The sequence below is a fragment of the Salvelinus namaycush genome, unplaced genomic scaffold (assembly GCF_016432855.1).
Source record: "Salvelinus namaycush isolate Seneca unplaced genomic scaffold, SaNama_1.0 Scaffold498, whole genome shotgun sequence".
NCBI classification, from domain to species: domain Eukaryota; kingdom Metazoa; phylum Chordata; class Actinopteri; order Salmoniformes; family Salmonidae; genus Salvelinus; species Salvelinus namaycush.
In genome coordinates, this window is record NW_024061195.1 from 98099 (window position 1) to 125271 (window position 27173).

General features: G+C 41.3%; 1 protein-coding gene across 1 annotated transcript in view; it reads right to left on the bottom strand.

The window, feature by feature from the left end:
* Window positions 1-9029: 9029 nt before the first annotated feature.
* Window positions 9030-27173, bottom strand: part of LOC120041639 — a 56028-nt gene continuing 37884 nt past the window's right edge. Inside the window, exons 8-14 of the mRNA XM_038986505.1 lie at window positions 20022-20453; window positions 16825-17268; window positions 11607-12041; window positions 11045-11290; window positions 10302-10571; window positions 9402-9485; window positions 9030-9273 (exon numbers count right to left, since the gene is read on the bottom strand). Coding sequence (XP_038842433.1) covers window positions 9210-9273; window positions 9402-9485; window positions 10302-10571; window positions 11045-11290; window positions 11607-12041; window positions 16825-17268; window positions 20022-20453 — 1975 coding nt within the window. The 3' untranslated portion in view covers window positions 9030-9209. The remainder of the gene's footprint in view (window positions 9274-9401; window positions 9486-10301; window positions 10572-11044; window positions 11291-11606; window positions 12042-16824; window positions 17269-20021; window positions 20454-27173) is intronic.

A 27173-nucleotide genomic window follows, 5' to 3' on the forward strand; every position in this document is an offset into this window, starting at 1 on the left:
GCCCCACACTGTGTCACTCCGTCCTTGCTGTGTGTGTGTTTGAGATTTTCTTGGAAATATGATCGGAGACATTATTGATTTACAGTTCATGAGGGTTGCCTAATCACACGTATGACGTTCTGGAAAGAGCAGACTTTTTTAACCCTTCGAAACAGCCCCTATGACCCCAATTTAAGGGACTTCCGGTTGGCACATGAAGCTGAAAGTAAACGCATATCCTCATTGAGGTAGGCTTTTACAGAATCCTGAGTTTAACCTGATGAGGATAGAGGGCGCTGTTTTCACTTTGGGGGAAAATCGTGCCCAATTTAAACGCTCTCGTACTCAATTCTTGCTCGTACAATATGGATATTATTATTACTATTGGATAGAAAACACTCTCTAGTTTCTAAAACCGTTTGAATTTTGTCTGTGGGTAAAACAGAACTCATTTGGCAGCACACTTTCTGACCAGGAAGTGGAAAGTCTGAAATCGATGTTCTGTTCAAGGACCTGCCTATAAATGGGCATGATACGTATGACTATACGTGCACATCATACACCTTCTCCTAGATGTCAAGAGGAAGTGAGAGAAGAAATGAGTTGATTATCTCGGTCTGAGATGGAATGAATCCTCTTGGAACAACGTGTCCCCCATTTTCAGTTTTCTGCAAGGCGCGTGGAGGGACCTGTTATTGCCTTCTGAAAAGCTGTCGTTATGGGCGAATACTATCTCCGGCGTTGATTTTATTTGATACATGTCACAATATCATCGTAAAGTATGTTTTTTCAATATAGTTTTATTAGATTATTGAAATTTTTTCGGGACGTTAGGCATGTTGTTTTGTCTGCATATGTTCAGGAAGGATAGCTTCGCGCCACTTGGCCAGTGTGCTTGCTAATTCAAGAGGGAAAAACGAAGTTCTAATACCAAACAAAGACGGTTCTGGACAAAGGACCCCTTGTTCAACATTCTGATGGAAGATCACCAAAAGTAGGACCAATTTTGGGATGCAATTTCATATATCTGTCGAACTGTGTACTATTAGTTTTGCGCTCAGGTTTTGGGCTTTCACTTACCATAACTAAGCCTTATGTCGTAATGAAGATATTTTTTGAATTCTAACACTGCGATTGCATTAAGAACTAATGAATCTATCGTTTCCTATACAACATGTATTTTTTTGTAATGTTTATGAATAGCTATTTGGTCAGAATAGGTGAGAGTCTAATAGAAATATCTGCACATTCTGGGAAAAAGATGCTACGTTAGCATATTGTGTAACCACTGATTTCAGCTCTAAATATGCACATTTTCGAACAAAACATAAGTGTATGTATAACCTGATGTTATAGGACTGTTATCTGAGGAAGGTTTATGAAGGTTAGTGAAATTTAATATCTTTTGCTGGTTTATTCGCTAACGCTAACGTGCCTATTGCTATCGCTAACGTGCCTTGATGAATGAATGCGGTAGTGTGGTAGGCTATTGTAGTAAGCTAATATAATGCTATATTGTGTTTTCGCTGTAAAACACTTAAAAAATCAAAAATATTGGCTGGATTCACAAGATGTTTGTCTTTAATTTGCTGTATACCATCGATTTTTCAGAAATGTTTTATGATGAGTATTTAGGTAATTCACGTTGGTCTCTATAATTACTCTGGCTGCTTCGGTGCTATTTTTGACGGTAGCTGTGATGTTAGCTGCATTGTAAAACTGATTTATACCTCAAATATGCACATTTTTCAAACAAAACATAGATTTATTGTGTAACATGTTATAGGGCTGTCATCTGAGGAAGTTGTTTCTTGGTTAGTTTTGTTGGTTCTAGGTTAGTTTGGTTGGTTTTGTGCATGCTACCTGTGCTGTGAAAAATGTCTGTCCTTTTTTGTATTTGGTGGTGAGCTAACATAAATATACGTGGTGTTTTCCCTGTAAAACATTTAAAAAATCGGACATGTTGGCTGGATTCACAAGATGTGTATCTTTCATTAGCTGTATTGGACTTGTTAATGTCTGAAAGTTAAATATTTCAAAAAAAAAAAAATTGAATTTCGCGCTCTGGCTTTTCAGTGGAATGTGGGAGGAGTTCCGCTAGCGGAACGCTGGGGCTAGAAAGGTTAAAGCTGTTACGTTAAGAATTGACTGAATAACATAGGCTTGAATACAGTGTTTTCACAATCTGCAGGTTGGGTATATCAAAAGACATTTAGGGTGAATTTAACCACTTCCGGTTTCTTCATTCCTTCTGACACCAAACTGTTACAAACTGACACCACACCCAGTTTTTCAAAACTCGTTTAGAAGCCAACTATCACATATTTCAGAGCAGGCCTAAAATTCACAGCACCTTCTGTTTAAAACTTCTTATGGCTGGGGGCAGTATTGAGTAGCTTGGATAAAAAGGTGCCCAGAGGTGCCGAGAGTAAACTGCCTGCTACTCAGTCCCAGTTGCTAATATATGCATATTATTAGTAGATTTTGATAGAAAACACTCTGAAGTTTCTAAAACTTTTTGAATAATGTCAGTGAGTATAACAGAACTCATATGGCAGGCAAAAACCTGAGAAAAAAATCCAACCGGAAGTGAGAATTTTGAGGCTGGTCAATTTTCAACTATTCGCCTATTTAAATCCAAGTAAGATATGGATCTGTTTGCACTTCCTACGCCTTCCACTAGATGTCAACAGTCTGTAGAACGTTGAATGAAGCCTCTAGTGTGATGTGGGGCCGGATGAGAGCTATTTCAGTCAGTGGTCTGGCAGAGTGCCAATTCCTGGTCACGGGCATTCCACATGATATCGCCTTGCGTTCCATTACTTCTGTAGTCACAAAGGAATTCTCCGGTTGGAACCTTATTGAATATTTATGATAACAACGTCTGAAAGATTGATTCTCTACTTAGTTTGACAAGTTTATTTGACCTGTAATATAACTTTTTGAAGTTTTCGTCCGACGTTTGCCTGCACCTGCGCGAGCATTTGGACATGTGTACTAAATGTGCTAGCAAAAGTAGCTACTTGGACATCATTAATGGACATTATCGAACAAAACAACAATTTATTGTGGAAATAGGATTCCTGGGAGTGCATTCTGATGAAGATCATCAAAGGTAAGGGAATATTTATGATGTAATTTCGTATTTCTGTTGACTCCAACATGGCGGAGAAATGTTGTTAATATCTGAGCGCCGTCTCAGATTATTACATGGTTTGCTTTTTCCGTAAAGTTCTTTTGAAATCTGACACAGGGGTTGCATTAAGAACAAGTGTATCTTTAATTCTATGTAAAACATGTATCTTTCATCAAAGTTTATGATGAGTATTTCTGTAATTTGATGTGGCTCTCTGCAATTTCTCCGGATATTTTGGAGGCATTTCTGAACATGGCGCCAATGTAAACTGAGATTTGTGGATATAAATATGCACATTATCGAACAAAACATACATGTATTGTGTAACATGATGTCCTATGAGTGTCATCTGATGAAGATCATCAAAGGTTAGTGATTAATTTTATCTCTATTTCTGCTTTTTGTGACTCCTATCTTTGGCTTGGAAAATGGCTGTGTGTTTTTTGAACTTGGTGGTGATCTAACATAATCATATGTTGTGTTTTCGCTGTAAAGCATTTTTTAAATCAGACACGATGGGTAGATTAAAAATATGTTTATTTTTAATTTGTTTTATTGGACTTGTTAATGTGTGAAAGCTACATATTTCAAAAACATTTTTTTCCCGATCTGCCTTTTCAGCAGAATGTTGTGGGGGGGTTCCGCTAGCGGAACGTGTGTCCTAGAAAGATTAAGGACATTGCGGGATTTGATACCCATGCCTGGGACTGCCTAGACTTAACTTTGGGAAAGTGGGGTGCTATGTTTACTAGAATGGCTATCATGATAGGAGGGGGTCTGGTGGCAATGGGATTTGTTTTCTACTGTGTCCTACCTTTGTTGAAATCTCTTTTGGTTCAAACTACAGTAAAACAGATGGCGATAGGTACTGACCACCCACAGGTGGTAGTAAACCCTGTGCCTGGGGCTCCTGGACATTACACTAATAGGTATGGTAAAGCATGCTCTTGGAGGACCTCTTGACTGTCCTTTTGGGAAACCCAAACTGTCTATATGGGGTTACTCCAGGAGGAGGGTATGCCTGTCATGATTATCTTAAGGAAGGTTTTCCCGTTTTTGCAAAGGCACCCAACTCTAATGATTATGAGAATGTTTATGTACACAAACCTTGTCATAAACGTAGACGTTGCAAGTGGTGTGTATACTAAGGATGAGAGAGATGGACATTATCATCATGTCGACCTTTTGTTCTGTGCTATGTGTCAAAGGATGAGGAATGTGCTTAAATGGTATTTAGATACTGCCAAAATATGTATACAAATCAAATCAAATCAAATGTATTTATATAGCCCTTCTTACATCAGCTGATATATCAAAGTGCTGTACAGAAACCCAGCTTAAAACCCCAAACAACAAGCAATGCAGGTGTAGAAGCACCCATGTATACCCATGTACTTATTGATTAAGGAGTGTTATTATGTTTTTCCTTCAATCTTTTGTTAACCTTTTCTCAATAGAGGGACGCTGTTTTCACTTTGTAAAAAATCGTGCCCAAATTAAACTGCCTTTTACTCTATTCTAGATCGTACAATATGCATTTTATTATTACTATTGGATAGAAAACACTCTCAAGTTTCTAAAACCGTTTGAATTATATCTGTGAGTAAAACAGAACTCATTTTGCAGCAAACTTCCTGACAGGAAGTGAAAAATCTGAAATCGAGTCAGGGCCTTCCTATTAATTTGCTTGAAATCTATGGATATACATGCACTTCATACGCCTTCCACTAGATGTCAACAGGCAGTGGGAGGTGGAATGGGGTGTCTAGCTTGATCTGAGGTCGAACAAGAGCTTTTGGAATGTCGTGTCTGGAAATTTCATTGTCTTCGAAGGTGCGAGAAGGAACCCCAGATTGCCTTCTGAAAAGCTTTCGGTATACACGGTAGATATCTCCGGCTCTGATTTTATTTGATAGATGTGATAAAAACATCATAAAGTAGTTTCTTTCAACCGAGTTTTATCAGTTTATTGAACGTTAATTGCGAGTTTTGGAATTTTCTTTTCTTTGCGTGAGGTGAAGTTGGGCACGTTTGCGCCACATGGCTAGCTATGGTTGCTAATTCGACAGGAGAAGAGGACATTCTAAAACCAAACAACAATTATTCTGGACCAAGGACTCCTTGTACAAGATTCTGATGGAAGCTCAGCAAAAGTAGGAACCATTTATGATGTTATTTCGTATTTCTGTGAAAAATGTTTAGTTCTATTTTCCGCCCTTATTGTGGGCGCTGTCTCGCTATAACGTAAGCTGTTTGTTATGGTAAAGTTATTTTTAAAAATCTAACATGGCGATTGCATTAAGAACTAGTGTATCTTTAATTTGCTGTCCAACATGTATTTTTTTGTAAAGTTTATGATGAGTTATTTGGTCAGATTAGGTGAGTGTCAGAAATATATCCGGAGATTCTGGGAAAAAGTTGCTACATTTTTACAATGTATAACCACGGTTTTCAGCTCAAAATATGCACATTTTCGAACAAAACATAAGTGTATTGTATAACCTGATGTTATAGGACTGTCATCTGATGAAGTTGGTCAAGGTTAGTGAATAATTTTATATCTTTTGCTGTTTTTTTGCGATCGCTACCTTTGCGGTGAATGAATGCGGTTGTGTGTTTGGCTATTGTGGTAAGCTAATATAATGCTAAATTGTGTTTTCGCTGTAAAACACTTAAAAAATCTGAAATATTGGCTGGATTCACAAGATGTTTATCTTTCATTTGCTGTACACCATGTATTTTTCATAAATGTTTAATGATGAGTATTTAGGTATTTCACGTTGCTCTCTGTAATTATTCTTGCTGCTTCGGTGCTATTGGTGATTGTAGCTGCAATGTAAAACTATGATTTTATACCTCAAATATGCACATTTTCGAACAAAACATAGATTTATTGTATAACATGTTATAAGACTTTCATCTGATGAAGTTGTTTCTTGGTTAGTGACTAATTATATCTCGATTTGGTCGGGTTTGTGATAGCTACCTATGCGGTAAAAAAATTGTGAAAATATGCGGTTGAGTCTTTTGCTTTTGTGGTTAGCTAATAGAAATACATATTGTGTTTTCGCTGTAAAACATTATAAAAATCGGAAATGATGGCTGGATTCACAAGATGTGTATCTTTCATTTGGTGTCTTGGACTTGTGATTTCATGATATTTATATGCTAGTATTTACTTGTGGCGCTATGCTAGGCTATGCTAGTCAGCTTTTTACTGATGAGGAGGCTCCCGGATCCGGGATGAGTACCAAGTAGAAGTTAAGGACAATGCGGGATTTGATACCCATGCCTGGGACTGGCTAGACTTAACCTTTCTTGCCCAGGGTTCCGCTAGCAGAACACCCACAACAAGAGATCTCTTCTAGGCAACCCAGCCTTCCATCTACGACCAATCTATTGAAGTGCAGCTCAGAGTAAATATTTCTTGCATTTTCCGTTTCCAAATGGGCGGTTATTTAACTTCTCTAGGATAGGGGGCAGAGTTTTCACTTTTGGAAAAATAGCGTGCCCAATTTCAACTTCCTTCTACTCATCCCCAGAATATAAGATATGCATATTATCAGTGGATTTGGATAGAAAACACTCTGAAGTTTCTAAAACTGTTTGAAATATATCTGTAAGTATAACAGAACTTATGTAGCAGGCAAAACCCCGAGGACTAACCATTAATTTATTTATTTTATAAGTCACTGTCTGTTCAATGAGTTTTCATTGGGAAGCCAGATTTCTAATTACTCTGTTCTCAGTTCTTACTGCTTCCACTGGATGTAGAGGAAGTAGAGTAACGTCATGTGTACTGTTTGAGAGTTGCTCAAGACTAAAAAATGTAGCGTTAGTTTGTTGATCTCCTGTATTGAAAACAGATAGACCCGTCTTCAATTTGATAGATTATTAACGTTTACAAATACCTTAAGTTGTATTACAAAAGTACTTTGAAATGTTTTGGCAAAGTTTAGAGGTAATTTTTGAGATATTTTGTAGAGACTTTGCGCAAATTGGAAGCTGTTTTTTTCTAGATCAACCGCGCCAAATAAATGGACAATTTGGATATATATGGACGGAATTAATCGAACAAAAGGACCATTTGTGATGTTTATGGGACATATTGGAGTGCCAACAAAAGAATCTCGTCAAAGAAGTTAAAGGACAATTGGCTTGAGAATGGATATTTTACTCCTTTCTAGGTAATTATGACGGGACATGTTTGGTCCTGACTCACCAGTGTATATGAGAAAGTGGAGCTCAGATTGTTAAGATGGATGTGAGGTTGATTACCTCCATAGAGATTCAGAAGCTGCTCTCCTTCTCATCTATACTGGAAAATGTAATTGTGTGAAACTCTTGAGTTCCAAATGGGGGTTATGTAGGTGAAAATGCATGACTTTGGTTGATTTTCCAGTATCTAGACGGTTCTCCCATAAGTACTGAGACAGAAACCGTAGGGTTAATTAACATCTGCTAACTATGTGTATGTGACCAATACAATTTGATTTTATTTATACCTGTCACGACTTCCACCGAAGGATCGGGCAGTGCTCGGCGGGCGTCGTCGCCGGGTCTACTAGCTGCCACGATCCCTTTTCTTTTTAGTTTAGTTTTGTCTGTCTTGTTGTTCACCTGTGTCTAGTTTAGGTTATTAGTGGGGTATTTAATCTCGCCCTACCCTCTTGGTTTTGTGCGGGATTGTTCGTGTAGCTGTCATTTGTTTGGGTTTCGTTTTGGTTTGTTCTGTTGAACAGGTGTTTTTTCTGGACTGCGTTCCTGTTGTTTTGGTGGCTACTGTTGTGGTCCTGTTCCTGTTCTTTGGACTTGTAAATAAACACCCTTTCTTGCAATTCGATCTCTCCTGCGCCTGACTCCACACCCACCTCTCCTAGGGAGAACCTGACAATACCAGCCACTCAGGTCTCCTCTAGACTAACTAACCAGTTGCAAACAATCCTCAATTATTTAAGTCTATATCAGAAACTGAAAGTAAAACAACATGACTCTGTTGACACAGGGTTTCAGAAAAATAAAGTTTATTCAAAATCCCAGATCAATCAGTCAATCACAAATCAATATCACCAATCAATGATAAGCAACATCAACAGTACATAAAATTGATAGACACCTTCAACGCCCTTAACTATACCCTTATTGAGGTGTGCCAATATTTTTTTTTTTGTATTTTACAACTTTATGAGAAGCACAGTAATTAATACATAGAAAACAGGTTCTTACCTTCTACAACTTTATAAACTGTTTTTTGTCTCCCCCCTCAGGATGATCAGTCCCTCAGTTGGCGTCTAAAAATTCTACCAGTTACTTTAACACACTTCTATCAATGAGGTAACCTTAAGGATCCCTCCTAGAATTTTACTTTAAAAGAGAATAATAAAAATCTAAATATGAGAATAATAAAAAAGATATATATTTCAAGCTAAAAAGCTACAGCAAAAATCTTCTTCCAACAGTCCACAGGTCCTTAACTGCTTAAGGTTCTACCAGCTAATAGAGTCGTACCCTTCTCCTGTGTGTTCTTAGTACACTCCATTATCATTAACTTTTAAACCATTTATTTCTAAACATACATTTTTAAACATTAACATTCCCTACTGAATTATAATCCCACTCGAACCTATTCTTCCCATTACTTCCTAAACATTCAAAAATGTTAAACATTTTAACATTAGAACATTTCATCTCATATGTATATACTGTATCCTTCACTAACTATTCTTTATTATCTATTGCATCTTAGCCGCTCTGTCACTGCTCATCCATATATTGTACACTTATATATTCTTATCCCATTCCTTTGCTATATTGTGTGTATTAGGTTTGGTTGTGGAATTTGTTAGATATTAGGTTTTGTTGTGGAATTTGTTAGATATTAGGTTTTGTTGTGGAATTGTTTGATATTACCTGTTAGATACTGCTGCACTGTCGGATCTAGAAGCATAAGCATTTCGCTACACTTGCAATAACATCTGCTAACCATGTGTATGTAACCAATAACATTTTATTTGGATTTGGACTAAGACCTAACAGCCATCTCTTCCTCTTCCTGGACCAGGAAGGTCTTCCTGGACCAAGACCTGATGTTTAATCAGATCTCAAACCTCTCCTCTGTCAGGAAAGCGGTTCTGTTCATGATTCTGTTGTTGAAGAGTCTGTCGAGAAAAAATACATTATTATTATTTTCATGTTATTATTATCCTCTAATAGTTGCCCCGAGCAACATACACACCCATATGATCTCACACACACATGCTCTGCTCACCGTCACACACACCCTTACCGTACGGTGTGTATTGAAGTGTTGGTAGAGACCAGTTGGAGTATTCTGTCAGTCAGAGCATCAGTGATGTCATTGTGGCTCAGGCTGAGAGAGAGAGAGAGAGAGAGAGAGAGAGAGAGAGGGAGGGAGAGGGAGAGAGGGACAGAGAGAGAGAGAGAGAGAGAGAGAGAGAGAGAGAGAGAGAGAGAGAGAGAGAGAGAGAGAGAGAGAGAGAGAGAGAGAGAGAGAGAGAGAGAGAGAGAGAGAGACAGGGAGAGAGAGAGAGGGAGGGAGAGACAGGGAGAGAGAGAGAGGGAGGGAGAGGGAGAGAGGGACAGAGCAAGAGAGAGACACACAGAGAGAGGGAGAGACAGGGAGAGAGATCGGACATTTATCATGTAGTGACATACAAACAGTCTTGTACAAATAACCTTGTGGGGACATACAATTCAGACCCTAACCCGTACCTTAATTAAAAACCTAACCCTAAACCTAACCCTAGATCCTAACCCTAAACCTAACCCTAGACCCTAACAATAAACCTAACCCTAGATCCTAATCCTAAAACTAACCCTAGATCCTAATCCTAAACTAACCATAGATCCTAATCCTAAACTAACCATAGATCCTAATCCTAAACTAACCATAGATCCTAATCCTCTACCTAATTCTAACCCTAACACTAATTCTAACCTTAATCCTAACCCCCCTAGACATAGCATTTGACCTTGTGGGGACTAACAAAATGTCCCCAGTTGGTCAGATTTTTGTTTGTTTACTATTCTATTCTGGTCCCCAAAAGTATAGTTAAACATGTCCACACACACATTTCCACACACACACACACACACACACACACACACACACACACACACACACACACACACACACACACACACACACACACTGAAAGCCACTCACTCCAGGACTTGTACTTTATGCAGGTGTGTGATCAGGGGCTGTAGGTGGTGGTCTGTGAGTTGACAGTGGCTGAGGTCCAGTTCTGACAGACCCTCTGAGTGTTCCAGAACCAGGGCCAGAGATCCACAGGCCTTCTGGTCCAGCCTGGTCTCACTGAGGTCCAGCTCCCCATCCAGGGCTCTGCACAGGGACTCTGCGTGCCTCAGCAGTCCCTCTTCAATCCCCTCACACACAAGGTCCAGCAGCTGAAGTAGCAGAGCTTTGCTGGGGCTGAGAGGACAAGAAGCAGAGATAACATCATGACACAGAGTAGGTTTAACAAAACTTTATATTTTTTAAATCCTTAAACACAGAATTATTTTAAAATAGGCCATCGTCACTGTCAACAGTGAATGATAATTCTTCACGTTTTAAGTGAACAGTCCACTCTGTCCAGTCACTGTCTCTACTGTCATAGATGTGTCTGATGGAGGACTTCACAAAGCTGGAACTGGACCTGAACCAACATGGAGAATGGATTGTTGTGGTTATGTCAAGGTTTTATAAAGGATAACTCACATAGCAACAACTGGCTGGATAGGACATGAATAATTAAAGTCTATAAATATTGAATAAAGATCTCCCACCTCTTGAATAAAACCCTAATGATATTACAGAGGAAAACTCAGAACAACATGTCACTGGATAGAAATAGTAATTTTCTTCTTTCTAGAAAGTCTGAACAGAGGAAGAAGTTCTCCCACCTCTTGAGAGTAACCCTTCCCAGAAAGGGGAGAAGATCTGAGATGTTCTTCTCTAGAAACCTGTTCTTCCTGAGGTCCACAGTGATGTTGTGGGTTGAATGCTGCAGCAGAGAGAGAAGCACTTCCCAGTCCAGCCTGCAGGAGGTCAGGTCTCCACCAACCTTCTCCAGGAACCACTGAGTCAAGTCCTTGTCCTGAGCTTCATACACAACTACAGTCAGGTGTTGCAGAGTGTCTGAGTTCAGTCTAGGAGGTAGGAACATACAGGCAGTTAGAAATATGAAGAAAAACACGTGACATTTGGTTTAGTAGATTAGATATTCTGAAAATAAACGTTCAGGTTTCATGTTACAAGACTTTTCTATGATAAAATTCAAAAGATTTCTAAAAGACAAAATTCTAGCGTTACAAAATTAGTAATGCAACATTAGTTATGTCAGGAAATGGGCTGATAAATGTTACCAGATTCAGCAACACTTGAAGTTTTATATGTCAATTTTTCTACAAGATAATAACCACTAGCATCACATAATCACTAACCACCACACATGTTCAGACTCACCTCAGCTGTGAGATGTAGGGCAGACACTGAAGGAAACTCCTCACTTCACTCTCTTCATCTGACCAGCCGCTCAGCTTTACTGGTTTCTTCTCTGGTTGGAGTTTCAGCACTTCTAGGAGGAGGGAGGCATTTCTTTTTGAGAGGTCTATGGACCAGACTGCAGGATTGGCTGACTGGTAAACTGTCTGTAATGCTGGAAAGACACTCCTGCCTGTTTGAGTCTCATAGTCCTTCACATATGAGAACAGATCCAGCAGGAAATCACTGTGTTCAGAATTGTCTCCATTGGGAAAAGGAAAGGTGTTGTAAGTACACACTGATGATACCAGCTTCAGTGTCTTCTCTCCTGTCTGCTCCTCCCACTCTGCTGCTTGAGACAGGAGATCCACCAGGAACTTGATCGGCTTTGAGGGATCAGACCCCCATGGATAGAAACTGCAACAAGGACAGTAACAGCTGATTCAGACATGGATGAACACATGAAACCTGTCATAGTTAAAGATGTATGAAGTAGTTATACATTTACATAATGTGATTTGGTTTTATGTTAAAGTATTTAATTTTAGTGACGTTCACATGATTTATCTGTGACATTTAGTAATGCAACATTAGTTATGTCAGGAAATGGGCTGATAAATGTTCCCAGATTCACCAACATGTGTAGTTTTATACGGAGCCTTCACCGTGTGCTGCCACTTTGCATCAGCAGTCAGAAAGGAGACTCTCTGGGGGGCAGTTTGATAGTGTGTGATGATGCAGAATTCTTCATTACTTTCCCTATTCCCTCTATCTCTCTCTCTCTCTCTCTCTTTCTCTATCTTCCCTCTCTCTCTTCGCTCTTCCCTCTTGCATATTCCCTCTGTCTCTCGTCATCTCTTCCCTCTCTCTCTTCTCTTTCTTCCCTCTCTCTCTCTCTCTCTCTCTCTCTCTCTCTCTCTCTCTCACTCTCCCCTCTTCCTTCTCTCTTCCCTCTTGCTCTTTCGCTAATCTCTCTTCCATCTCTCTTTCTCTTCCCTCTCTCTCTTTCTCTTCCCTCACTTCCCTCTCTCATTCTCTTCCCTATTCTCTCTCTTCCCTCGTCTTTCTCTTCCCTCTTCTATCTCTTCCCTCTCTCTCTTCCAATCTCTTTCTCTTCCCTCTCTTTCCTCTCTCTTTCTCTCTCTATCTCTTTCTCTTCCCTCTCTCTTTCTATCCCCTCTCTCTCTCTTTAGCTCTTCTCTCTATCTCCCCCTCTCTCTCTTCCCTCTCTTTCTCTTTCATCTTCCCTCTCTCTCATCTCTCTCTCTTCCATCTTCCCTCTCTCTCTTCCCTCTCTCTTCCTTCTTGCTCCTTCTCTTCCCTCTTTCTATCCCCTCGCTCTCTTTCTCTTCCCTCTCTCTCTTTCTCTTCCCTCTCTCTTCCCTCCCCCTCTCTCTCTCTCTCTCTTTCTCTTCTCACTCTCGATCTTCCCTCTCTCTCTCTTCGCTCTTCCCTCTCTCTCTTCCCTCTTCCATATTCCCTCTGTCTATCGTCATCTCTTCCCTCTCTCTCTTCTCTTTCTTCCCTCTTCGCTCTTCCCTCTCTTTCTCTTCCTTCTCACTTTCTCTTCCCTCTCTCTCTTCTCTTTCTTCCCTCTTCCCTCTATCCCTCTCTTACTTCCCTCTCTCTGTCTCCCTCTCTCTCTCTCTTTCTCTTCTCACTCTCTATCCTCTCTCTCTCCATCTTCCCCCTCTCTTTCTCTTCCCTCTCTCGCTCTTCCCTCTTCCCTCTCTCTTCCCTCTTGCTCTTTCTCTTCCCTCTCTCTCTCTCTTCCATCTCTCTTTCTCTTCCTCTCTCTCTTTCTCTTCCCTCACTCTTTCTCTTCCCTCTCTTTCATTCCTCTTCCTCTTTCCACTCTCTTTCTATGTCCTCTGTCCTCTCTCTTCCCTCCTCCATCTCTCTCCCCCTCCTTCATATTCCTTCTGTCTCTCTTCCCTCTCTTTCTCTCTCCCTCTCTTCACTTTTTCTCCCTCTCCCTCTCTCTTCATCTCTCTCTTCCCTATTTCTCTCTTCCCTCTCTCTTCCCTCTCTCTCTCACTCTTCCCTATCTCTCTCTCTCTTCTCTCTCTCATCCCTCTTCTATCTCTCTCTTCCCTCTATCTCTCTCTTCTCTCTCTCTCTCTCTCTTCACTCTTTCCCTCTTCCCTCTTCTCCCTCTTACCCTATCTGTTTGTCTTCCCTCTCTCTCATCTGTCTTCTCTCTCTTCCCCCTATCTTTCCTCTTCTCCCTCTCTCTCTCTCTTCCCTCTCTCTTCCATCTCTCTCTTCCTTCTCTCTCTTCCCTGTCTTCCCTCTTCTCTCTCTTCCCTCTTCTCTCTCTCTCTTCCTTCTCTCTTCACTCTCTCTTCCCTCTCTCTTTCTCTTCCCTCTCTTCCCTCTTCTCTCTTTTCCCTCTTCTCTCTTTTCCCTCTCTGTTTCTCGTCCCTCTCTCTCATCCCATTTCTCTCTCTTCCCTCTCTCTTCCCTCTCTTCCCTCTCTCTTCCCTCTCTTCCCTTTCCTCCCTCTCTTCCCTCTCTTCCCTCTCTCTTCCCCCTCTCTTCCTTCTCTCCCTTACCTCTTCTCTCTTCCCCTCTCTTTTTCTCTCCCCTCTTTCTCTTCCCTATCTCTATCTCTTCACTCTCTCTCCATCTCCCTTCCTTCTCTCGCTTACCTCTTCTCTCTTCCCTCTCTCTATCTCTCTCTCTTCCCTCTCTCTCTTCCTTCTCTATCTTCCCTCTCTCTTCCCTCTTCTCTCTCTCTCCCCTCTTCTCTTCCCTCTCTTTTTTGCTCTTCCCTCTCTTTTTTGCTCTTCCCTCTCTTCCCTCTCTCTTGCCTCCTCTCTGTCTCTCATCCCTCTTCTCTCTCTTCCCTCTATCTTCCCTCTTCTCCCTCTCGCTCTCTTCCCTCTCGCTCTCTTCCCTCTCGCTCTCTTCCCTCTTCTCCCCTCTTCCCCTCTCTGTTTCTCTTCCCTCTCTCTCTTTCTCTTCCCTCACTTCCCTCTCTCATTCTCTTCACTATTCTCTCTCTTCCCTCGTCTTTCTCGTCCCTCTTCTCTCTCTTCGCTCTCTCTCTTTCTCTTCCAATCTCTTTATCTTCCCTCTTTCCTCTCTCTTTCTCTCTCTCTCTCTATCTCTTCCCTCTCTCTTTCTATTCCCCCTCTCTCTCTTTAGCTCTTCTCTCTATCTTCCCCCTCTCTCCCTTCCGTCTCTCTCTCTTCCATCTTCCCTCTCTCTATTCTCTCTCTCTCTTCCATCTTCCCTCTTCTCTCTCTCTCTCTTCTCTCTCTCTTCCTTCTTGCTCCTTCTCTTCCCTCTTTCTTCCATCTCTCTTTCTATTCCCTCTCTCTCTTTCTCTTCCCTCTCTCTCATCCCATTTCTCTCTCTGCCCTCTATCTTCCCTCTCTTTCCTCTCTCTTTCTCTCTCTATCTCTTTCTCTTCCCTCTCTCTTTCTATTCCCTCTCTCTCTTTAGCTCTTCTCTCTATCTTCCCCCTCTCTCTCTTCCGTCTCTCTCTCTTCCATCTTCCCTCTCTCTCTTCTCTCTCTCTCTTCCATCTTCCCTCTTCTCTCTCTCTCTTCCCTCTCTCTATTCCTTCTCTATCTTCCCTCTCTCTTCCCTCTTCTCTCTCTCCCCTCTTCTCTTCCCTCTCTTTTTCTTTCCTCTCTTTTTCTCTTCCCTCGATTCCCTCTTCTCTCTCTTCGCTCTCTCTCTTTCTCTTCCAATCTCTTTATCTTCCCTCTCTTTCCTCTCTCTTTCTCTCTCTATCTCTTTCTCTTCCCTCTCTCTTTCTATTCCCTCTTTCTCTCTTTAGCTCTTCTCTCTATCTTCCCCCTCTCTCTCTTCCGTCTCTCTCTTCCATCTTCCCTCTCTCTCTTCTCTCTCTCTTCCATCTTCCCTCTTCTCTCTCTCTCTCTTCCCTCTCTCTTCCTTCTTGCTCCTTCTCTTCCCTCTTTCTTCCATCTCTCTTTCTATTCCCTCTCTCTCTTTCTCTTCCCTCTATCTTCCCTCTCTCTTCCCTCTCTCTTCCTTCTCTCCCTTACCTCTTCTCTCCTCCCCTCTCTTTTCTCTTCCCTCTCTCTCTTCCCTATCTCTATCTCTTCACCCTCTCTCCATCTCCCTTCCTTCTCTCGCTTACCACTTCTCTCTTCCCTCTCTCTATCTCTCTCTTCCCTCTCTCTATTCCTTCTCTATCTTCCCTCTCTCTTCCCTCTTCTCTCTCCCCTCTTCTCTTCCCTCTCTTTTTCTTCCCTCTCTCTTTTTCTCTTCCCTCTCTTCCCTCTCTCTCTTGCCTCCTCTCTGTTTCTCTTCCGTCTCTCATCCCTCTTCTCTCTCTTCCCTGTATCTTCCCTCTTCTCCCTCTCGCTCTCTTCCCTCTCTCTCTCGTCACTCTTTCTCTCTTCCCTCTTCTCCCCTCTTCCCCTCTCTGTTTCTCTTCCCTCTCTCTTTTTCTCTTTCTGCAGCATTTTAGAGCATGTCAAATTCGTGATGGTAAATGCCCATTGAAACATATTGCAAATGGTCTGTACATTTGCAATGTTTTTAATGAAAGATTGACCATCACCAAATGGACATGCTGGAATCAACAGCATCAAAAATGTCAAATAGACCTTCTAGGTTGATTCAGGGCTTAAAGGGAGGTGGCTTGCCAGTTTATTGTGTCTTGTTATTTGAACTGTATTGGTGTGGTTCTAATGACATGTGGCCCAGAAGATTTTGGACATTTTAAGGCCTTTGTTTGTCTATGACCCCCCACCATTCATACCCTCTGCACTCCTCCACTGGGAGGTAATACAGATTACTGCAAATCCTATAATGTTGATGACTGGGTTCTTTCTTGTAAATTGATTTTATGAAGTTGCCGTTAAATTGCTCTGCCATCATTATTGTATGAGGTATTATTGGTGGGGTTACCCCTGTGCTGAGATGGGTGTTTTATATGGTGTATCTTATCTTTTCTCTCCACTGGCTATCTGGCTAACAGGCTACACTCTAGACAGTCTCTTCTGCTGATGTGTGTGTGTCTGGTAGTGGGTCTCTCTCTTTCCTACTCTTCAGCAGGGTTAATACCTGCCTGGCGCCCGAACAAAATCTTTACCTTTACCCCTCTCTAACAATACTGCTACAAAATGTACCACAACGAAGTTTTATATGTCACATGTTTCTACAAGATAATAACCACATGCATCACAAATCACTAACCACCACACATGTTCAGACTCACCTCAGCTGTGAGATGTAGGGCAGACACTGAAGGAAACTCCTCACTTCACTCTCTTCATCTGACCAGCCCTTCAGCTCTACTGGTTTCTTCTCTGGTTGGAGTTTCAGCATTTCTAGGAGGAGGGAGGCCTTTCTCTCTGAGAGGTCTATGGACCAGACTGCAGGAGCTGACTGGTAAACTGGCTGTAATGCTGGAAGGACACTCCTGCCTGTTTGAGTCTCATAGTCCTTCACATGTGAGTACAGATCCAGCAGGAAAACACTCTGTTTAGAATTGTCTCTGTAAATGTCTCCATTGAGAAAAGGAAAGGTGCTGTAAGTACACACTGATGATACCAGCTTCAGTGTCTTCTCTCCTGTCTGCTCCTCCCACTTTGCTGCTTGAGACAGGAGATCCACCAGGAACTTGATCTGCTTTGGGGGATCAGACCTCCGTGGACAGAAACTGCAACAAGGACAGTAACAGCTGATTCAGACATGGATGAACACATGAAACCAGTCATAGTTAAAGATATATGAAGTAGTTATAAATTTACATACTGTGATTTGGTTATATGTTAAAGTATTTAATTTTAGAGACATTCACATTATTTATATGTGGCATTTAGTAATGCACCATTAGTTATGTCAGGAAATGGGCTGATAAATGTTCCCAGATTCACCAACATGTGTAATTTTATATGGAGCCTTCACCGTGTCCTGCCACTTTGGATCAGCAGTCAGAAAGGAGACACTCTGGGGGCCAGTTTGATAGTGGTGATGCTAAACAACTCTTGATTATCTTCCTTCTTCCCTCCCTCTCTCTCTCTGTCTCTCTCTTCCATTTTCCCTCTCTTCTCTCTCTTCCCACTCTCTCTTCCCACTCTCTCTTCCCACTCTCTCTTCCCACTCTCTCTTCCCACTCTCTCTCTCTTTCTCTACCACCTCTCTCTTCCCACTCTCTCTCTCTTTCTCTACCACCTCTCTCTTCCCTATCTCTCTCTCTTCCCTCCCTCTCTCCCCTCTTCCCTCTATCTCCCTCTCCCTCTCCCTCTATCTCTCTTCCCTCTCTCTATTTCTTCCCACTTCTTTCTCTTCCATCTCTCTCTATTTATCTTCCCTCTCTCTTTCCTCTCTCTCTCTCTTTCCTCTCTCTCTCTCTTTCCTCTCTCTCGCTCTTTCCTCTCTCTCTCTCTTTCCTCTCTCTCTCTCTTTCCTCTCTCTCTCTCTCTTTCCTCTCTCTCTCTCTTTCCTCTCTCTCTCTCTTTCCTCCCTATTTCTCTCTCTCTCTCTTTCCTCTCTCTCTCTCTTTCCTCTCTCTCTCTCTTTCCTCTCTCTCTCTCTTTCCTCTCTCTCTCTCTTTCCTCTCTCTCTCTCTCTCTTTCCTCCCTATTTCTCTCTCTCTCTCTTTCCTCTCTCTCTCTCTTTCCTCTCTCTCTCTCTTTCCTCTCTCTCTCTCTTTCCTCCCTATTTCTCTCTCTCTTTCCTCTCTCTCTCTCTTTCCTCTCTCTCTTTCCTCTCTCTCTCTCTTTCCTCCCTATTTCTCTCTCTCTCTCTTTCCTCTCTCTCTCTCTTTCCTCTCTCTCTCTCTTTCCTCTCTCTCTCTCTTTCCTCTCTCTCTCTCTTTCCTCTCTCTCTCTCTTTCCTCTCTCTCTCTCTTTCCTCTCTCTCTCTCTTTCCTCTCTCTCTCTCTTTCCTCTCTCTCTCTCTTTCCTCTCTCTCTCTCTTTCCTCTCTCTTTCCTCCCTATTTCTCTCTCTCTCTCTCTCTCTCTCTCTCTCTCTCTCTCTCTCTCTCTCTCTCTCTCTTTCACTCTCTCTCACTCTCTCTCTCTCTCACCCTCTCTCTTACTCTTCCCTCTCTCTCTCTCTCTTTCCTATTCCCTCTCTCTACTCCTCTCTTCTCTCTCCCTCTTACTTCCCCCTTCTCTCTCTTCTCTGCCCTCTCTCTCTCCCCTCTCTCTCTCTTCCCTATCTTCCCTCTCTCTCTCTCTCTCTCTCTCTCTCTCTCTCTCTCTCTCTCTCTCTCTCTCTCACTCTCTCTCTCACTCTTCCCTCTCTCTCTCTCTTTCCTATTCCCTCTCTCTACTCCTCTCTTCTCTCTCCCTCTTACTTCCCCCTTCTCTCTCTTCTCTGCCCTCTCTCTCTTCACTCTCTCTCTCTTCCCTATCATCTCTCTCTTCTATCTCTACCCTCTCCCCTATTCCCTCTCTTTCTCATACTCTCTTCCCTCTCTCTTCTCTGTCTTCCCTCTCTCTCCTCATCTCTTCTATCTCTCTCTCTCTCTCCTCTCTCTTTCACTATTCCCTCTCGCTCTTGCTCTTTTCCTCACTCCTCTCTTTCTCTCACTCTCTTTCCCCCTCCCCTCTCTTTTTCTCTCTTCCTTCTCACTCTCTCATCGATCTCTTCCCTCTCCCCTATTCCCTCTCTTTCTCATACTCTCTTCCCTCTTTTCTATGTCTTCCCTCTCTCTCCTCCTCTCTTCTCTCTTTCCTATTCCCTCTCTCTCTTCCCTCTCTCTATTCCTCTCTTCTCTCTCCCTCTTACTTCCAACTCTCTCTCTCTCCCTTCCCTATCATCTCTCTCTCCTCCTCTCTTCTCTCTTTCCTATTCCCCTCTCGTCATCTCTTCCCTCTCTCTCTTCTCTCTCTTCCCTCTCTACTCCTCTCCTCTCTCCCTCTTACTTCCAACTCTCTCTCTCTCTCTCTTCCCCCTCTCTTCTGTCTCTTCCCCTTCTCTCCATCTATTCCCCCTCTCTCTCTCCTCTCTCCTATCTCTTCCCTCACTCTCTCTCTTCCACCACTCTCTCTCTCCCCTCTCTTTCTTTCTCCCCTCTCCCCTCTCTCTTTTCCGTCTCTCACTCACCCCTCTCTAGCTCTTCCCTCTTCTCTCTCTAATCACCCCTGTGCTGTGATGGGTGTTTTATATGTTGTGTCTTATCTTTTCTCTCCACTGGCTATCTGGCTAACAGGCTACACTCTAGACAGTCTCTTCTGCTGATGTGTGTGTGTCTGGAAGTGGGTCTCTCTCTATCCTACTCTTTTCCCGTCGGCAGAGTTAATACCTGCCTGGCGCCCAAACAAAATCTTTACCTTTATCCCTCTCTAACAATACTGCTACACGATTTACCAACACTTTAAGTTTTATATGTCAAATGTTTCTACAAGATAATAACCACTAGCATCACATAATCACTAACCACCACACATTTTCAGACTCACCTCAGCTGTGAGATGTAGGACAGACACTGAAGGAAACTCCTCACTTCACTCTCTTCATCTGACCAGCCCTTCAGCTCTACTGGTTTCTTCTCTGGTTGGAGTTTCAGCACTTCTAGGAGGAGGGAGGCCTTTCTCTCTGAGAGGTCTATGGACCAGACTGCAGGAGCTGACTGGTAAACTGTCTGTAATGCTGGAAGGAAACTCCTGCCTGTTTGAGTCTCATAGTCCTTCACATGTGAGTACAGATCCAGCAGGAAATCACTCTGTTGAGAATTGTCTCCATTGGGAAAAGGAAAGGTGCTGTAAGTACACACTGATGATACCAGCTTCAGTGTCTTCTCTCCTGTCTGCTCCTCCCACTTTGCTGCTTGAGACAGGAGATCCACCAGGAACTTGATCTGCTTTGAGGGATCAGACCTCTGTGGATAGAAACTGCAACAAGGACAGTAACAGCTGATTCAGACATATGAAGATATATGAAGTAGTTATACATTTACATAATGTGTTTTGGTTATAAGTACATTTATTTAATTTTAGAGACATTCACATTATTTATCTGTGACATTTAGTAATGCAACATTAGTTACGTCAGGAAATGGGCTGATAAATGTTCTAGGATTCACCAACATGTAAAGATTTATACGGAGCCTTCACCGTGTGCTGCCACTTTGCATCAGCAGTCAGAAAGGAGACTCTCTGGGGGGCAGTTTGATAGTGGTGATGCTGAAGAACTCTGGTTTATTTTCTCTCTTCCCTCTCTCTCTTGTCTCTCTCTCTTCCCTCTCTCTCCTCTCTCTTCCCTCTTGCTCTTTCTCTTCCCTCACTCATCCATCTCTCTTTCTCTTCCCGCAACTTTTTCTCTTCCCTCTCTCTCTTCTCTTTCCCTTCCCTCTATCTCTTCTCTCTTCTTTATCTTCCCTCTTCCCTCTTTCTTCTCCTCTTCCTCCTCTCTCTTCCTCTCTTCCCCCTCTCTCGCTCTCATCACCTCTCTCTCTCTCTCAAATTCAAGCTGCTTTAATGGCATGAAAAACATTGTGTCAATATTGCAGCAATGTATAAATAAAATAAAATTATAAACAATAACAAATAATAATATAAAATGGCAGTAAATAATAATACAAAATTAAATACAAAAATAATAACAATAAAATGGTAACAGTCAATAGTAGAATGTAATGTAAAAAATATAAAAAAATAAATATGGAAAATGAAATTATAACTAACTTATAACTAAATAACAGTTATCTTCACCATTACATCAGTACTACTACTACTATCATAATTACTACTACTACTATCATCATTACTACTACCACCACTACCATCATCATTAGTACTACTACTATAATAATTACTAGTACTACCACCATCATCATTGCTACTACCACCACCATCATCATTACTACTACTACCATCATCATTACTACTACTACCATCATCATTACTACTACTACCACCATTACTACTACTACCACCATCATCATTACTACTACTACTACTACTACTACTACTACTACCATCATCATTACTACTACCATCATCATTACTACTTCTACTACCACCAACATCTATACAACTACTTTTACCACCATCATTACATCAGTACTACTATTACCACCACCATCATCATTACTACTACTACTACTACTACTACTACCATCATTATTACTACTACTACTACCATCATCATTACTACCACCACCACCATCATTACTACTACTACCACCACTACCATCATCATTACTACTACTACCACCACCATCATTACTACTACTCCATCATCATCACTACTACTACCACCACCATCATCATCATTACTACTACTACCACCACCATCATTACTACTACCACCACCACCATCATCATTACTACTACTACTACCATCATCATTACGTCTACCACCACCACCTTCACCATCATTACATCAGTACTACTACTACCATCATAATTACTATTACTACTACCATCGCCATTACTACTATCACCACCATCATCATCATTACCACTACTACTACTACCATCATCATAACTATGACTTCTACCATCATCATTACATCTGCCACCACCACCTTCACCATCATTACATCAGTACTACTACTACCATCATCATTACTACTACTACCACCATCACTTCTACTACTAACATCACTATCACTATCACTACTACTACTACCATCATCATTACTACTACCACCACCACCACCACCATCATCATCACTACTACTACCACCATCATCATTACTACTACTATTACCACCATCATCATTACTACTACTACCACCACCATCATCATTACTACTACCACCACCACCATCATCATTACCACCACCACCATCATCATTACTACTACCACCACCACCATCATCATTACAACTACCACCACCACCATCATCATTACCACCACCACCATCGTCATTACTACTACCACCACCACCAACATCATTACATCAGTACTACTACTACCATCATCATTACTAGTACTACTACTACCACCACCATCATCATTACAACTACCACCACCACCATCATCATTACCACCACCACCATCATCATTACTACTACCACCACCACCATCATCATTACCACCACCACCACCATCATTACTACTACCACCACCACCATCATCACCACTACTACTACCATCATCATTACTACCACCACCATCATCATTACTACTACCACCACCACTACCACCACCATCATCATTACTACTACCACCACCATCATCATTACAACTACCACCACCACCATCATCATTACAACTACCACCACCACCATCATCATTACCACCACCACCACCATCATTACTACTACCACCACCACCATCATCATTACAACTACTACCACCACCACCATCATCATTACAACTACTACCACCACCATCATCATTACTACCACCACCATCATCATTACTACTACCACCACCATCATTACTACTACCACCACCACTACCACCACCATCATCATTACTACTACCACCACCATCATCATTACCACTACCACCACCATCATCATTACCACTACCACCACCATCATTACTACTACTACTACCATCATCATTACTACTACTACTACCATCATCATTACTACTACTACTACCATCATCATTACTACTACTACCACCACCATCATCATTACTACTACTACCACTACTACCATCATCATTACTACTACTACCACCACCATCATCATTACTACTACCACCACCACCATCAATACATCAGTTTACAAATACCATCATCTTCACTACTACTAGACCATAATCATTACTACTACTACTACCATCATCATTACTACTACCACCACCACCATCATCATTACTACTACTACTACTACCATCATCAGTACTACTACCATCATCATTACTACTACTTATACCATCATCATTACTACTTCTACTACCACCAACATCTATACAACTACTTTTACCACCATCATTACATCAGTATTACTACTACTGCCACCATCATCATTACTACTACTACTACTACTACTACTACCATCATTACTACTACTACTACTACCATCATCATTACTACTACCACCACCATCATTACTACTACCAACCCATCATCATCATCATTACTACTACAACTACCATCATCATTACGTCTACCACCACCACCTTCACCATCATTACATCAGTACTACTACTACCATCATCATTACTATTACTACTACCATCGCCATGACTACTACCACCACCATCATCATCATTACCACTACTACTACTACCATCATCATTACTACTACTACTACCATCATCATTACGTCTACCACCACCACCTTCACCATCATTACATCAGTACTACTACTACCATCATCATTACTACTACTACCAGCATCAGTACTACTACTCCTACTACCACCATCATTACCACTACTACCACCATCATTACTACTACTACTACCACCATCATTACTACTACTACTACCATCATCACTACTACTAGTACTACCACCATCATTACTACTACTACTACCACCACCACCATCATCATTACTACTACTACCACCACCACCATCATCATTTCTACTACCACCACCATCATTACATCAGTACTACTACGACCACCACAATCATTACATCAGTACTACTACCACCACCCTCATTAATACTACTACTACCACCACCACCATCATCATTACTACTACTACCACCATCATTACTACTACTACTACCATCATCATTACTACTACCACCACCCCACCATCATCATTACTACCACTACTACTACTACCATCATCAGTACTACTACTACCACCATTACTACTACTACTACCATCATCATTACTACTACTACTATTACTACCATCATCATTACTACTACTACCATCATCACCATCATCATAACTACTACTGCTACTACCATCATCATTACTACTACTACCACCACCACCACCACCACCATCATTACATCAGTACTACTACCATCATCATAACTACTACCACCACTACCATCATCATTACTACTACTACCACCACCACCATCATCATTACTACTACCACCATCATTTTACTACTACTACCATCATCATTACTACTACCACCACCACCATCATTACATCAGTACTACTACTACCATCATTATTACTACCACCACCACCATCATTACTACTACTACCACCATCATCATCATCATTACTACTACTACCACCACCATCATTACTACTACCACCCCATCATCATCATCATTACTACTACCACCACCATCATCATCATCATTACTACTACTACCACCACCACCATCATCATTACTACTACCATCATCATTATTACTACTACTACCATCATCATTACTACTACCACCACCACCATCATTACATCAGTACTACTACTACCATCATTATTACTACCACCACCACCATCATTACTACTACTACCACCATCATCATCATCATTACTACTACTACCACCACCATCATTACTACTACCACCCCATCATCATCATCATTACTACTACCACCACCATCATCATCATCATTACTACTACTACCATCGTCATTACTACTACCACCACCACCATCATCATTACATCACTACTACCACCACCATCATCATTACTACTACCACCACCATCATTACTACTACCACCACCATCATCATTACAACTACTACTACCATCATCATTACTACTACCACCACCATCATCATTACTACTACCACCACCATCATCACTACTACCACCACCATCATCATTACTACTACCACCATCATCATTACTACTACTACCACCATCATCATTACTACTACTACTACCATCATCATTACTACTACTACCACCACCACCATCATCATTACTACTACCACCACCATCATCATTACTACCACCACCATCATCATTACTACCACCACCATCATCATTACTACTACCACCATCATCATTACTACTACTACTACCATCATCATTACTACTACTACTACCATCATCATTACTACTACTACCACCACCATCATCATTACTACTACTACTACTACTACCATCATCATTACTACTACCACCACCACCATCATCATTACTACTACTACTACCACCATCATTACTACTACTACCATCATCATTACTACTACTTATACCATCATCATTACTACTTCTACTACCACCAACATCTATACAACTACTTTTACCACCATCATTACATCAGTACTACTACTACCACCACCATCATCATTACTACTACTACTACTACTACTACTACCATCATTATTACTACTACTACTACCATCATCATTACTACCACCACCATCATCATCATCATTACTACTACTACCACCACCACCATCATTACTACTACCAACCCATCATCATCATCATTACTACTACCACCACCACCATCATCATTACTACTACTACTACCATCATCATTACGTCTACCACCACCACCTTCACCATCATTACATCAGTACTACTACTACCATCATCATTACTATTACTACTACCATCGCCATGACTACTACCACCACCATCATCATCATTACCACTACTACTACTACCATCATCATTACTACTACTACTACCATCATCATTACGTCTACCACCACCACCTTCACCATCATTACATCAGTACTACTACTACCATCATTATTACTACTACTACCATCATCATTACTACTACTACTACTACCACTACCATCATCACTACTACTACCATCATCATTACTACTACCACCACCACCATAATTGCATCAGTACTACTACTACCATCATCATTACTACTACTACCATCATCATTACTAGTACTACTACCACCACCACCATCATCATTACTACTACTACCACCACCACCATCATCATTTCTACTACCACCACCATCATTACATCAGTACTACTACGACCACCACAATCATTACATCAGTACTACTACCGCCACCCTCATTAATACTACTACTACTACCACCACCCTCATTAATACTACTACTACTACCACCACCCTCATTAATACTACTACTACCCTCATTAATACTACTACTACCACCACCCTCATTAATACTACTACTACTACCACCACCATCATTACTACTACTACCATCACCATTACTACTACTACCATCATCATTACTACTACTACCTCCACCACCATCATCATCATTACTACTACCACCACCACCATCATCATTACTACTACTACCACCACCACCACCATCATCATTATTACTACTACTACCATCATCATTACTACTACTACCACCACCACCACCACCACCATCATTACATCAGTACTACTACCATCATCATAACTACTACCACCACTACCATCATCATTACTACTACTACCACCACCACCATCATCATTACTACTACCACCATCATTATTACTACTACTACCATCATCATTACTACTACCACCACCACCATCATTACATCAGTACTACTACTACCATCATTATTACTACCACCACCACCATCATTACTACTACTACCACCATCATCATCATCATTACTACTACTACCACCACCATCATTACTACTACCACCATTATCATTACTACTACTACTACCATTACATCAGTACTACTACTACCATCATTACTACTACTACTACTACCATCATCATTACTACTACCACCACCATCATTACTACTACTACTACTACTACTACTACCATCATTACAACTAATACTACTACCACCATCATCATTACTACTACTAC